The sequence below is a fragment of the Ochotona curzoniae genome, unplaced genomic scaffold (genome assembly GCF_017591425.1).
Source record: "Ochotona curzoniae isolate NIBS_2020 unplaced genomic scaffold, NIBS_Ocur_1.0 scaffold_2453, whole genome shotgun sequence".
Lineage (NCBI taxonomy): Eukaryota > Metazoa > Chordata > Mammalia > Lagomorpha > Ochotonidae > Ochotona > Ochotona curzoniae.
The window spans coordinates 10,093,354-10,107,264 of record NW_024467094.1 but is presented as its reverse complement, the minus strand read 5'-3'; the positions used below and the strand labels follow the sequence as shown (position 1 = coordinate 10,107,264).

The window sequence follows — 13,911 nt, the reverse complement described above, 5'->3', positions numbered from 1 at the left end:
CTCCCCTCCAGTCTCCCCACTTCATGAGCCACCTCCTCCCCTTGGGGTTTTTCTGTTTGTCCCAGCGCCAGAGCTTTCACAGCCAAGGGAGGAACTCATGAAGGAGGCCTGGGAAGAGCTCCAGGGTTCTAGACTGTGCCAGGTCAGCCCCGGAGCCACCGCCCAGCTCTGACTCCGCGTGCTGCTCAGGCCCCCCCAGGGCTGGCATGCCATGACCCCCTGAACCTGACCCCGCCCCCACCCCAGACTGCTCAGCTCAGCCCTGCCTAGGGCATCAGAGAAGTCTGGAACAAAAGCACTGAGACAGAGCTTTGTCCATCGTTGCCATCTGCAGACCCTGTGTCCCAGGTGGGCGTTGGGAGCTGGGGCTGAGTCCAGAGCTCAGCCAAGGCTCCCACCTAAACCAAGCCGGCAGCGCCAGCATGGTCCAACACTCTGGGAGAGCATTTCCCTACAGTGCTGCCACAGCAGGAACCAGGGATCTGTGCTGGCGTTGCAGGTATATTCAGATCTCCTGGGAGCATGGAGGGCTGCGTGCACATGGGATGGTGTATGTGAGATCCCAGTATGGCATATGAGTACACCACACACATCCTGAGAGGGCCTGCTGAAAGTTCTTCCCTGCCTAGGGCTTGGTGTGACACCTGCTTAGGAGCTAAGTGTTGGAAACTTCTAGAAGAGCACTTCAGAAACCTGTCCCCACCGCACTCTCCAATGGCCCAGGAGCTGTGATGCCAGCAGCTGCCATGGCTGGTCCTGGAGTTTCCAATCGGGAGGTGTGGAGTGAGCACAGGGACCTACATCACTGAGAATCTCCCAGGGGAGCCCTCCAAGGCCAGCAATGGACCGCTGCCTGCCAGAACCTTCCACATGGCACAGCCTGGCAGCCGCTAGCCACATGCAGCTACAGGGTCCCGTCTGATTGAGCAACCGTGTTCCCATTTTATTCTGTTTTTAATTTAAACAAGTCACCCATGGCTGGCTGGTGGCTTCCATATTGGAGGTCACAGAGGCAGAGACGGAATGGACAACAAAAGCCCTGCGGGGAAGCACAGAGTCAGGGGACAGGTGGGTGAGAGGGCACTGCCCAGCCTCCAGCCTTCTGGACGCCAAGAATGGCAAAGACTGTGTGGAGAATGACTCCCTTCATGCATGTGGGGTCGGCGTCAGAACTCCACATGGCATAGGGGTTCTCCTAGGGTCTCCACCCTGAGGCGCCCACCAGGCTGAGAGGGCGGGAGAACCCGGGCAGAGTCCTGCATCCTGGCTGCAACCCACCAGGGCTACAGCCCCAGGTCTGGCGCCGTGTCTGTTGGGAGGAGGTGGTGGTGCTGAGGGGTCAGGACGTCTTCATGTTCTCCTGCAGGACCAAGGTGGAGCCGGTGGCTGCAGGGTCCCCCGCCCCCTGTGTGTGCGTGGATAAGGGGTAAGTCAACTCTGGACAAGCTGCTGGCCCGTTCCCTTCCCTGTGTCCCCAACCCACCCTCCTCGCCCCATTCCATGGACCTGAAGGGCACTGTGTGATCTCTTACCGCCTCTGGCCCCATGTCCTCTGCATACTTGAACTTCTTCTGCTTGTAGTAGTGCCTCTTGGGCAGGATGTGGAGCAGGAGCAAGTCACACAGGACGGTGGCCTGAAAGCAGGGAGAGGCGGAACAGCGCATGGGTGTCTGGGGTCTCTCTGTGCCACTTGGCCCCTGCAGACCGCATGGTTGTGTCCCGCCCCCAGTGGAGACCTCGGCTTCCTGCAATGGGTTTGAGGGGACCAGGACATCCCAGTCTTTCCTTGGCTCTGGGCTTCTGCAGTGGGCCTGGCAGCTGTTGGCTCCCTAACGGTGGTCCGTGATGTTCAAGTTTTGGGGCAAGGAACTTGGGGCTGCGACTTTGATGTAGAAGAGGAAGGGGAGCAACCCCAGCACCGTGACCTGGCAGCCCTGGCACTTACCACCCCGAAGATGCCAATGCCGGAGCCAATGGTGGTCATAGTAGGAATGATGTCAAACTTGCCGGCCTGATAACAGTACCCCCCAAAATCAAAGAATTAATAGTCAGAAGGGGCAGGGCCAGGCCTGGGGCAGCAGGCACTATGAACTGTTTGCCCAGGGCTCTCCAAGGGGTACCAGCTGCTGATCCATAGGACCCTAGGGTTTGATTTTGGATGGTCTGGGACAGCTCCGGGAAAGTCTGGGCACCTCAACATTACCGTACCCCATCTGTGCTTAGAACAGCAAAATGGACCCGTCGATCCAGCTTCCTGCCACTCACAGCAAGGATGTGTCTCAGCTACCATCCCCCCATCCTGCCCTCCGACACTCACCTTGCCATTCACCAGGATGTCAAAGCGAATCCCAAACACTTTGAAGAGGTGGCGGTGGTTGGTTCCATTCTCCATGAAGTGCCTGGCAAACCTTGGGCAAGGGGTGGGGTGGGATTGGAGGAGGAGGCTGAGAACCATCCAGGCCCTGGACTTGTCAGCCTCTGGGGTGCTGGAGCCCATGGAGTTCCCAGCAGAGCCCCACCCCCAGGGACACTGGACCCTGCTCTTCCACAGCCAGGGGAACCTCGAGGGGACTGAGGACCGAGTAGGGGGCCTCAGCCTTTAGGGTCTTGTTCTCTGCTGGCTTCCTGTTTGGCTGCCTCGGTAGAACCAGGACCTTGCAGGCTTGTCTGCTCCCTTCCAGGGACTCTTGCTCAGCACCAAGGGATTCTGGGAGTAGAAAAGCCCACAGGCTACAAGGAAGGGGTGATGTGCTAGATGGGGGTGGTAGGGACTGGCAGGTACCTGAAGTTGAAGCCAGAGGACAGACTTTTCTCCTCATACAGTCCATGGAACTCGTAGACGGGTTTGCAGTGTCGCACATGCCAGTCCAGGTCACAGTCCCAGTCGATGGTGATGCCAACCACTCCACCCTGCCAGGGGTGTGTGGTACACATTTAAGATTTTGGAATTCAGGAGTTGGCACCATGGTACAGCAAGTTACGCTGCTGTTTGTGATATTAGCATTCCATATTGGAGTGGCTGCTCCACTTCTGATACAGCTCCCTGCTAATGTACCTGGGGGGGGGGGAGTGGAAGCAGGGCCAGGCTCTTGGGCCTGGTTCTTGGGCTTCTGGCTTTGCCCTGGTGCAGCCCCAGTCACTGCAGCTTGCAGGTCCTCTCTGCTGCCACAGACCATGCCCTCTCCGAGGCTAGCCAAGATGCCTATGCCCACTGTTAACTGAGTGTATTACTTCTGCCCTACTCCGGCTGCTGTGTCAGCCAAGATCAGCCAGCCTGCCCCACTGAGCATACCTCCTCTCCAGCCCTAAAAGAAAGAGGGTTCTGGCCTCTGCTTTCGACAGAGGTGACATTGCCTTCCTGGGTCAATGCCTGTAAGGGACACATGGGGATCAGACACATGCCAGGCGGCACTGAAGTGCTGTCATGGGCATGCACTCATGTGATCAAGGCCACTCTGCAAGGCTCGTTCCATGACTGTCCCCACTTAGCAGATGTGAAAACTTAGACATGCCAAAAGAAGATAGGCTGGGAGCGGGTCCAAAATCTGAGCCCAGTGGGCTAGGTCTGCCTTCACCAGAAGGCATGGCTTCTCTCAAGACCCAGACGACAGCACGGCTCTCAGACACGGGGCCCCTGGGGCCCATAGGCTACAGAATCCACACTGCTTTTTACCTCAATTATCTTGTCAGGGATGGGACTTTGAGTGACAAGGTCATGAACTTCATGACAAAGTCACATCTGCTCATTCTGGACCCCTTCAAGGTACCAGGCCTCATTGAGAACAAGGGCCTGGCCCTTCATGGTGTCATGGAGGTGGGGAGGCTATAAGTACCCTGAGCCCAGCCAGGGGGCCTGCCCAGCTTTTGGGTGATCCTGGCCCGGCCCTGCCCGCCTGCCTGGCACTGCTCCCCTACCTCCTCTGCCAGGCTGCTGAAATTCAGGCCCGACTCTCGCACCACGTAACCGAGATTGAACACAGGGCACAGAGGGTGCGCAGTCTTGTGGTACAGGCAGGTCTTTATGTAGCTCTTGTTCACCTCCTCCACCAGGTTACGCCTGCAGGGGGCAGCAGTGAGTGTGCCTGGCCCAGAGGTTCTGGGGGTCCCCCACGGGGCTCCAGGCTGCCACCCTGCCAGCCCGGGCATTCTGTCACCACAGTACAACGCAGGGCGCTGCCCACTTCTGCCCGCCTTTCCATGCACCTGTTGACCTTGAAACGTGGAAAGCTGATGCTGTTCTTGATGAACAGAGTGAAGTTTTCGGCCTCTTGGAGAAGGGCAGGGCTGGAGGAAACCACAGTGAGTCAGTCTGGCCCCAGGAGACTCCCTGCAGCTCCACAGTGTGGACCCAGGAAGGGCTTTGGGCCAGAGCCACACGGGCAGGGGTCAGGTTCAAAGTCAGGGAGACAGAACCCTCCCAGATGCTGATGTCTCTCAATCTGGGCTGGGGACGCTGCCTCCCCACTCCTGGGGAGCCGGGGGGCGGGGGGACAGGCAGCAGTTACCGGGGGATGTGGTCGTCCACCTCCACGGGACACCAGCCAAAGATCTCACAGGTCCGCACGCTGTCGTTGAAGGCCACACACCTGCCTGAGCGGATGCCTGGACAAGGGACAAAGCCTGGGTATCTGCCCCAAGCTGGGGGTGCAGTTGCAGGCCTGGAGACCCCAGCCCAGAACCCGGCGGGAGGAATAAGGCTCAGAGGGTACGGGAGGAATAAGGCTCAGAGGGTACAGAGGACCCTGGCCTGCAGCCCGAAGAGGCAGTGGTGTGGCCCGTGGCAGGGAGGCCGACCTTACCTTGAGCATTCCTCTCTGCCTTCCCAGGGGTGCAGCCACTGTCATCTTTGCAGGTACCCCCTTCCGGGTGCTGGGGAAGGGGAGAGCTGCTGGCCTCAGCCCTTGGGTGGGGTCCTGAGAGAAGATCCCCTCCCACCCCACCCCTAAGGGTGCTAGGGTGGGTTTGGGCCACAGTCTTAGCCTCCTGCTTTCCTAGTGGCCTCCCACACTGCCCAGGACCCTTTGGGGCCATGCCGGGGTGCCCTTTGCCAACATCTGCAATGGGCTGGGAGTCACCAAGGGTCAGTGTCTCACTGGACACGCGCTGGGGGAAGACTCAGCCCTGCCGGGGACTATCAGTCACTTTGTGGGAACCTAAGCCAGAAGTTTCCCTCCAGCGTCTGCTCTTCTGTGTCCACTCCCTGAGCCCTCACCTCTGCACAGTGCCGCTGAGTCTGCCGCAGTGTGACGATGAAATTGGTCATGACCACGAAGGAGCTGTCCCCCTGGAAGGGAGTTATGGGGGGAAGGGTGGGAGGACAGCCTTGCATCCATGGGCCCTTCCAGCCGGTGGAACATCTGGAAGCCCCTGCCCTCCACGGGGTTCGAGTGGGCTGATGGTACCCGGCTGCTTCTGCCTCTTATGCAGTTAGGGGAAGCAAGGCTGGGCTGGCCATGCCCACTCCAGAGGCTGGTCAGGGTCCAGGGTGGAAGAGTGTGCAGCTTACCTGTGCTGGGAAGACGTAGTCGGCCACATCCCAGACCTGAGCACTGGAGTCTAGGAATGGGGTCACGGCCAGGCCCTTGAGCTTCACAGACACGCTGCTGATGAGGCCACTTGATGAGGTTTGGTAGCCCTTCTCGTAGACAAACACCCACCTGCAGGGGTGGCAGCACAGGGGCCAGAGCCAGGTGCAGTGTGTGGTGTGCCCCCGTAAGCAGCCCTCCCTGGCACTGGCTGGACCTGTCTTTTGCCTCCTCCTGTGGTCCTCCCTTCGCAGGCGCAGTGCAGGGTCGCTCTTGAAGCAGGAACTCTAAGCCCTGAGCCACTGCCACCATCCCCAGCTGACCTCATGTGCCTCAGTGCCCTCATCTGAGAAATGGGCGAACAGTTATATCCAGGTGTTAGCTGGAATCAGTGTGAGGGCTGCAGCAGTGGGAATTATCATCATCATCTTGGCTGTGCAGGGAAGGAGGCAGAGGGGAGAGCCAGGTCCTGCAGGGCACGGGGCCACCAGTGGAGACCCCATTGTGGGGGGCACTGCTCTGGCTGGAGGCTCCTGGAGCACCTGGCTTCCATTCCTAGCATAGCACTTCTGGTGTGGGAGCTTGGGAGTGGGAGAAGCAACCTCTCGCCCAGGACCACACTGTCAATCATCGTCCCCACCCCCTGGTAACAGGGATGACTCTAACCAGCCAGTAGCACATGGCCCCGATGGGGGATGACTGCACAAGAGCCATTCTCTCTGTTGGATGGCTGAGCAGACCCGGACTCACAGACAGGGCAAGCTGAAAGAGAAGCCACCTAGAGGAGAGGAGAATGCTGTCCTGGTTAGATTTGGGCACCTGGATCCAGCCATGCCATTTTTTAATGATTTATTTCTTTGTTTGAAAGGCAGAGCAAGGAGTAGGGAGGGAAGAGAAGAAGCAATATCTTCCAGCCACTGGTTTCCTTCCTAAATGTCCTCAACAGGCAGGGCTGAGCCAGGCGGAAGGCATTCTGATCCTCTATCCAGGATTCCCCTGTGGGAGTCCAGCACCCGGGCTGTGTTCTGCTCCCTTCCCAGGCACATGAGCGGGGAAGCTGCGTGGAACGTGGAGTGGCCGCAAGTAGACCCAGCACTCCCATACTGGGTGCTGTCACTGCAAGCAGCCATTCAGTCTGTAGCCATGTGACACCGGCCCCTAGCCCTGGTCTGGGTTTTGTTTCCGCTGCTCACACCTGAGAGAAACCTGGATAAGGTACCTGTGCACATGTGGACCTGTCCTTCACGGAGGTTCAGGTAAGCATGTGCATGTGTGTGTGTGTGTGAGTGCATGTACATTCATGTACGTACAGGTGTGTGTCTGTGTGCGTTGTGCAGGTGCTGCAGTCCCCAGGAAGGCAGCACAGCCATCTCTTCTCTGCCCTCCCCTCCAGTCCACTCCTCTCCCTCCAAGTCCCTCTCCCTGTCTGGCCTGAGGGCAAGCATCCTTCGCAAGCCCAAGCATGGTCACTGCTGCCGCCTGCAGGTCGCACATGGCCACAGCTGAGGCAGGAAAGAAGCCCCAGGCTGCCCACTTCTGCTACCTGCAGCCCAGACAGGAGTGTGGAGATGTCACCCAACCACTTCCCCTGCCTCCCTTCCTCCAGCATGGCCTCGGGCTGGATGCCCAGACTTTCGGGAGGGTTGGTGGTGGGGTGCAGCAACTGCTGCACACTCCAAGCCCCGCCGTACTCCCTGCTGGCACCCTCAGCCCTGTTATGGCACCCCAAAACCTAGATGGAGAGACTGAGGCCCCAGGAAGAGGTCTTCCCAAGAGGCTGAGGCACTTGCCCCACATTCAGTGGCCCCAGGGATGAGGGCTGGAGACACAGAGGCCCGGCGCAGCAATGGGGGCCACACACCATCCCCAGCTGGGTCTGCCTCTGTGCATCCAAGCCAAAAGTCCAGTGTGGCGTTAGTGACCTTGGTTCTGGTCCTAAGTAAACAGCTGTGGGGCCAGGCCAGCCCCTGCAAAGCCAGGCTTGAGCTGGCCTTGACACCGCCCTGGGGAAGTGACCAAGACATCTGTGGTCAGACCATGGGGCCTGGGCATACCCACCCTCCCACTCCAATCTTTCCTCTTCCAACGACCCCTTCCACTTGGACGGAGGTCCAGGTACCAGTCTGGCTGCTCACCAGCCGTGTGGTTTCAGGCTGGTCTCAAAGCCTGACTGAGGCAGCTGCTGGCTCAGCACACGCCCTGAGCAAGGCCCTGCCGTGTGCTCAGCTCTAGGCTGGGCCCCTTGCAGACAAAGCCAACAAGGAGGTGCTGTGACTGACTTCTCTTCCACACAGTGCGTGGCACAATGCTGGCACATAATGACTACCATCTCTGGCTTTCATGGACTCCACTGCACCTCCTCCTCTGGTTTCAGTACTGCCTCCCACCCCTGCTGGCCCTGCCCCACCACTCCCTGCCCCCACAGAGTCCCACGCTAGCTGCCACAAACGCCGAGTTCCCAAGATGTCTGCCTCCAGCTCTACACCTGCTCCAAGCGCTAGTCCCACACAGTCATTTAGTCATTCAACAAATATTTACCTACCAAGCCCCCAGTGTGTGCCAAGCCCTACTCTGGAAGCTAAAAATATGAAATGAACAAACCAAACAGAAACCCCTGATCCAGGAACTCAGAGAAGCACCCACGTCATCAGCTGCCTGGAGTCTCCTCTCTCCCAGGCCCCTGCATCTCACAGGCACCACCGACTCCAGGAGCCGCCTGGGAAATGGTCCTGCAGCATCCTCAAAAGTTAAAAAAAAAAAATGGGGGAGGGCAACAGGCATAGCTTGGGAGGTCTAGACCCCCCACATCAGAGCCACAGCCGAGGGCCGGCTCCAGCTTCTTGCTAACAGGAAGGAGGAAGTGGACAGTGGCTTAAATGGTTGAGTCCCTGCTGTCCACGGGGGGACCTGGATTGGTTTCCGGACTTTGGCCTGGCCCAGTCCTGACTGTTGCAGGCACATGGGCATCTGCTGATTCACTCCCCAGAGAGCCACAAAAGCCAAAGCTGGGACTGTCTGCAGCCTGGAGCCAGGAACCTCCTCCAGGTCTCCCACATGGGTGCAGGATCCTAAGGACTTGTGCCATTCTCTGCTGCTTTCCCAGGCCATAGGCAGAGAGCAAGTCCAGGATTGGAAAGTGGACCACCAATCAGGACACAAAGTCGTGTTCATATGGGATGCCAGTGCTGGCTGGTGGAGAATTAACCTGTTATATACCACCACACCAGCCCCCGAAATAAATGAAAATTTAAAGTTAAGTGAGGACTTTCATTTTGACCTAGTACATACAAAGATAGCTTTAAAAAGTTTGTGGAAAGTAGAATTACAAGTTCATTTTGGTGCCTCCCCACCTTGCATTATGATAAAGGGTGAATGGTCTGTCTCTTGAAATCTAGCCCAGCATTAAGCACCAGACAGCTCAACTTTTGCAAGCCGACTGGAATTCCAGCCAGTCCCATAACACCTGCACTCTGGTCATGGAGTGTGGCACTGCCCCTCCTCTGCCCTCCCCAACCCCCCGCCAGGCTGTACTCTGAACATGATCCCCACAGAGCCCTCCCCATCATCCTAGTGTGCTTGGGCCCTCTGTCCTTTTCTGTCTGCCCTTGGCTTTCAGCTAAGAGCCCAAGGGGATGGCTGGTTGTGAGAGGCAGAGCTCGGGCTGAGAGGGCAGGTAGCTGGCGGGCACATGGCGTCACCACAGGTCACAGGCAGGAACTGACTGCATCGGCAGATGCCATGGGCCTCATGGAAAGACGAGACCAGATTCCAAAACCTGGGAGGGTTGGCGTTCAGAGCCAGGGGCCCTGTGTACCCGTGAAGCAGGACCCAGGCAGGCTTTCAGTTTCACAAGCTAATCAAAGCCTCCCAGCCTTCCTCTTAATGCACTTGGCTCCTGTCTGAGGGACCAAACATTATTTTGTTCATTCCTCCTCAGCTCCGCTCTGCCATCCCTCTGCCGAGCTGGAGCTGCACTTGGTTCTGTCCACACGGTCCCTGGATGCTTCATCGTAGTGGTGATTTTGGTCTCCCCTGGCCGGTGCCCACTAAGGGATCTCAGAACTCACACGTCTACAGGGCTGAGACAAGTGACACCAATGGGGCAGCCTGCATCACATCTCAGAAGACTGCCCTAGGCGTCAGCCTCGGCTCCACCTCTGATTGCAGTCCTGCTGTATGCACTTCGGGGGATGCTGAGTCCCTGTCCCCACCTGGCTTGACTGCCCAGTTCCCGACTCTGGCCTGGCCCAGCCCCAACCCTAGCCATTGTGGTCATTCAGGGGATGGGAAGGGGCAACCAGTGATGGGATTTCCATCTCTCTGCCCCTCAAATACACAAAAATAAATAGGATCCAGCGCTAAGGCTTGACGGGTTAATCCTCTCCCTGCTAGTGCCAGGATCCTGTATGGGCACTATATGGGTCCATGTCCCAGCTGCTCCACTTTCCAACCAGCTCACTGATTGTGGCCTGGGAAGGCAGTTGAGGACGACCCAAGGCCTTGGGACCCTGCACCCACATGGGAGACCTGGAGGAAGCTTCTGGCTCCTGGCTTCAGATCAGCTCAGCTTCGGCCATTGTGGCCACTTGGGGGGTGAACCAGCAGATGGAAGATCTTTCCTCTGTTTCTCCTCCTCTCTGTAGATCTGCCTTTCCAATAAAACTAAATAAATCTTTATAAATAAATAAATCACATGGAGCACCAGAGACAAGTTGGGGAGAAGGGAGACCTGCCCAGCTTACATCCCCATGCCCTTGCTCTTGGCCACTTTCACCCCTGTGTGTCTCCTCCAGGAAGCCCTCCCAACCCTACCATCCCTAAGGATCATTCATGAATCTCCTTGGTGGTCTTCCTGCATGCTCCAGCCAAGCCATCTTCCACCTTCCCTAACCAGAGCTCCTTCCTTTCCATTCCCCCTCCCCCACCAAGCAGGAGCATGTTACAGCAGGCTGCCAGCATGGGTCTGCTCGCGCCTAGGTGGGTGACGGCCCACTGCCTGCATAGCTCCAGACACAGAAGACTCAGGGGCCGGAGCCTTGGGTGCCCTGCTCGCTTCCCGTGCCCTGAGCTGCCCAGCCAAGCTGCAGCTGCAGCATCGGAGAGGCACAGCGCAGTGCCCAGCAGTAGCCAGACGAGGGCGACAGAGACAACAGGAGTGGCCAGCAGCCCATGCCTGCAGGGGGAAGCTCGGCCTGGGTGCTGCGGATAACCTCTGCCAGCTGCAAGCTTCTGCCTTGGGCCCTAAGTGGGTTGTAGCTCCCGAGCGAGGATGCCTCCTTTCCAGGATGTCAAGGCCGACTTTGCAGCAGTGTAAATCAGGTTCACTCCCTGGCTAGCCCCTTCCCTACAAAATCATGCTGTCTCTGAGCCCCCAGTCACGTGGAGCAGACCCCTTCAGTGTGGATGCTAGCAGGGCCAAGGGAGGGTGGAAGGTCGCTAGGTGCCCCACTGCTGGAGGTGTGCTCAGGGCTGGAGGGCCACGTGCAGTGGGTGCTGTCGCCAGGGTCAGCCTGTGACCAACCCGGGTCCCTGCTCTAGGTCATTGCTCTGAAGGCAGAAATAAGGGCTGGGGAGGGGACAGCGACCTCCTATCCTCTTAGGCCAGCTGGACCCTAGGGGTGCCTCCCTTCTTCCCTAGGAGATCAGGAGAGAGTCCTTTTGGCCTGCCCTGGGTCTGGAATGTCCTCTTCCCCTTGTGATGGCAGGAAGGGAGAGGTGGGAACGGAGGCCTCAAGCCAGGGTCCTCGGGTCTAACAAGGCCCTTCATGCCTCACTGGGTCTCACAAGTGATGGCAGAGCCCTGGTTCCAGCTACACCCTAGGTTGGGTGCCAGGAGCTCCCAGGGTCACAGGGCCACCGTCCAGGACCCACATCGGCAGGCCCTGGGCTCCATTCAGTGGTGTGGGGGCTGTACCGATGGCCAAAATGGAAAGCAGAGAGTTCTAGAAGCATACAGCAAAGTCCCCTTTCTGTTGGGAGTTCCTACAGAGCTGCTGTGAGGGGACACAGACAGCGAGCTGCCTCAGCCTGGGCACAGGTATGTGCACTGAGACATGGCAGATCCACGAGGGAAGGTGCGCAGACCCAAAGCCCGCTGAGAGATACACACAGGCCAGTGCGGACCTCGCCAGGCAGGCAGTCCCCACTCCTCCACCAGGATAGTGAGACTGCTTTCAGGAGCTTGACCTGGGTGGGGTGTCCAGGCTGGCCAGCCAGCCAGCTAGCCAGCCAGCAGGGGGAGCCCCTCCTGTCTATGGTCCTGAGCTCTGGCACAATGGTCCAGGGATGCCCAGGGAGGAATCATAGCCCTGGGCTGGAGCTGACCTCTGGTCTGGCAGTCAGGTGTCAGGTGTGCAGCCACCCAGCCTTCCTCCAACAGCCCAGGGTGGATCTCCTGTGGGCATTGGTGGGCTGGTGAAGTGGGGCACACCCACCGCCTGCGAGGGCTAGGCTGGCTGGGCAGCGGCACAGAGGTGAAGAGCCCCGGTCTCATTGTTGCCCAGTGCTACCCATCAGCAAGTCAGACCCAGGACCTGCAGCCTGGGCACCTGGTGACCTCCACATCCCTCCCTATCCCCCCTCAGTGTCCCCTGGTGGGAACAAGTATCCAGGTGCCTCTGACTCACCCCACGACGTAGGCCAGGACCAGGAGTTGGATGAGGCGAAAGATGACGCCCACCTTCTTGTTGCGCACCAGCACCATGCGAGGTGTGTCATACTCGAAGAAGAAGGCAGCCAGCTCTTCCTGGACAAGCTGGAGCCGCCGTGCCATGGCGGGCCAGGCAGGGCTCAGAATCCAGCACCCCTGTCCAGCCTCCCCTCTCAACCACGCTGATGCCGCCAACGGCTTCTGCAGGGGAAGTGGGGGATCCCAAGCTGCACCCCTGGGTGGGGCCAGAGGTCAGGAGTCAGGGGTTGACTGGTGGCATCTGGGTCTGGACACAGACTCCTCGGTGGTGGTGGTGAGAAGGGTCAGAGCGTCTCTCAGTCCCCGGCAAGCAGTGGACTGCGGACAAGCTGTGGCTGTGGACAAATAAATTCCCAAAGATAGCTGGGGGCGGGGCTGGTGGGGCCACCCAGGCCCAGCCCCACTGCCCCTCCTGGCTCCGCCTGGGCTGTGCTGGGCCTCCGGAAACAGGAGCTGCTGGCAGGAAACCACTGACCACTGGTCACAGAGGCAGAGATAAAAACGGCAGGCATCCCCCAGTCCTCCCCATGATCCTGGCAGGACTGAGTGGGAGCTCCAGCCAGGGCCAGGATGATGGTGGGACAGCCTCAGCCTACAGCTGCCCCCTAGCGGGGGACCCACCCCATCCTCATTCCCACCCACAGCCTCCATCATCCTCCCCTCATTCTTAGGTGAGCGCTCGGATCCCTTAGTGCTGCAGCCCAAAAGAGGAAGTGCTACTTGCTGCTCAGGTCCTGTTGCCTGACACTCCCACCGAGCTGAGCCATGGCAAGAGCTCCAGCCCTGGGGGGCTGGGCCTCATCATGCTCCATCCACCTGTGCACTGGGCTCCCTGCTGTACCCCCGGCCTCTCCCTCCCTCCCTCTCCACCTCTGCCCAGGCACACCTCCTGGCCACCAAATGGGGAAGGGGACAGGAAGTGCCCAGGCAGCACAGTGGTCAAGTTTGTCACATGAGGCTGTCAGGGTGGGGGTGTGTGAAGGTTCCCCAGATCCAGGTGAGAAGCCGGACACCCCACTTCCTTGCTCTGGTCTTGAGAGTTGGGGCTTTGGGGGGATTGTGGTGTCGTTCTGAGCCTGTGCACCTAGAGATTAAGGACAGAATGTGGGGGGGTGGGGCAGTCCTCACAACACTGAGGGCACAGAACTCGAGATCCCCCGTGGAGTTTGGGGTAGAGTCCCTCAGTGGAGTCTGGCTCTCTTCAACATTAACGCAGGTCCTGAATATGCCATGCCCGTAGCACTGGCGCTGAGGGGGCCTCTGCACCCCCAGCTGAGGGGACCCAAAGGTAAGACAGAAGCAAGTTGCCCAGACTCAGCTGGGGTGTGGATTGGAAGCAGCAGTCTCCCCATGTCCTTCTCCTGCCCCTAACCCGCTCCCGCCCACCCCACGAGGCCGACAGGGGATCTTCTCCGTGGCAGGCAGCCCATGCTCTGGGAAACGGCTCTAGGCAGGAAGCCAGGCCCTGGCTGGGAATCCCAGCCTGAGTGAGTGGAGCTACTTCCTGGGCAGCGGGCACGTGCCCAGCCCTCCTGATGCCCCGGGCCTGGCCTTCCCCACCCCAGGGAGCTGCCGCACTTCTCCCCGCCCCCCAGCAGACCCCTATAATCCCATAGCAGTATCTATCCTCTCAGTTGCCCTGCATCTCCTTCCTGGGCAGCTAGAAGCATGTGTTGGGAGCAATTCCTGTCCCAGCTG

General features: G+C 59.0%; 1 protein-coding gene across 1 annotated transcript; it reads right to left on the bottom strand.

The window, feature by feature from the left end:
* Positions 1-935: 935 nt before the first annotated feature.
* Positions 936-12,570, bottom strand: P2RX1 (purinergic receptor P2X 1). Its single transcript, XM_041001382.1, has 12 exons — positions 12,152-12,570; positions 5,507-5,657; positions 5,213-5,284; positions 4,800-4,869; positions 4,506-4,602; positions 4,204-4,284; positions 3,916-4,057; positions 2,783-2,910; positions 2,318-2,408; positions 1,946-2,011; positions 1,533-1,634; positions 936-1,405 (listed from the first exon to the last, which is right to left on the bottom strand). The coding sequence occupies exons 1-12, from the start codon at positions 12,295-12,297 to the stop codon at positions 1,340-1,342; spliced, it is 1,212 nt and encodes a 403-aa protein (XP_040857316.1). The 5' UTR covers positions 12,298-12,570; the 3' UTR covers positions 936-1,339.
* Positions 12,571-13,911: the final 1,341 nt, after the last annotated feature.

Coding starts and splice junctions, on each gene's coding strand:
- P2RX1 (XM_041001382.1), bottom strand. CDS start 12,297: ATGGCACGGCGGCTCCAGCTTGTCCAGGAAGAGCTGGCTGCCTTCTTC. Junction 4,870..5,212: donor CTCAGCGGCACTGTGCAGAG/GTGAGGGCTCAG, acceptor CCCCTTCCCCAG/CACCCGGAAGGGGGTACCTG. Junction 1,635..1,945: donor GCATTGGCATCTTCGGGGTG/GTAAGTGCCAGG, acceptor CCCTGCTTTCAG/GCCACCGTCCTGTGTGACTT.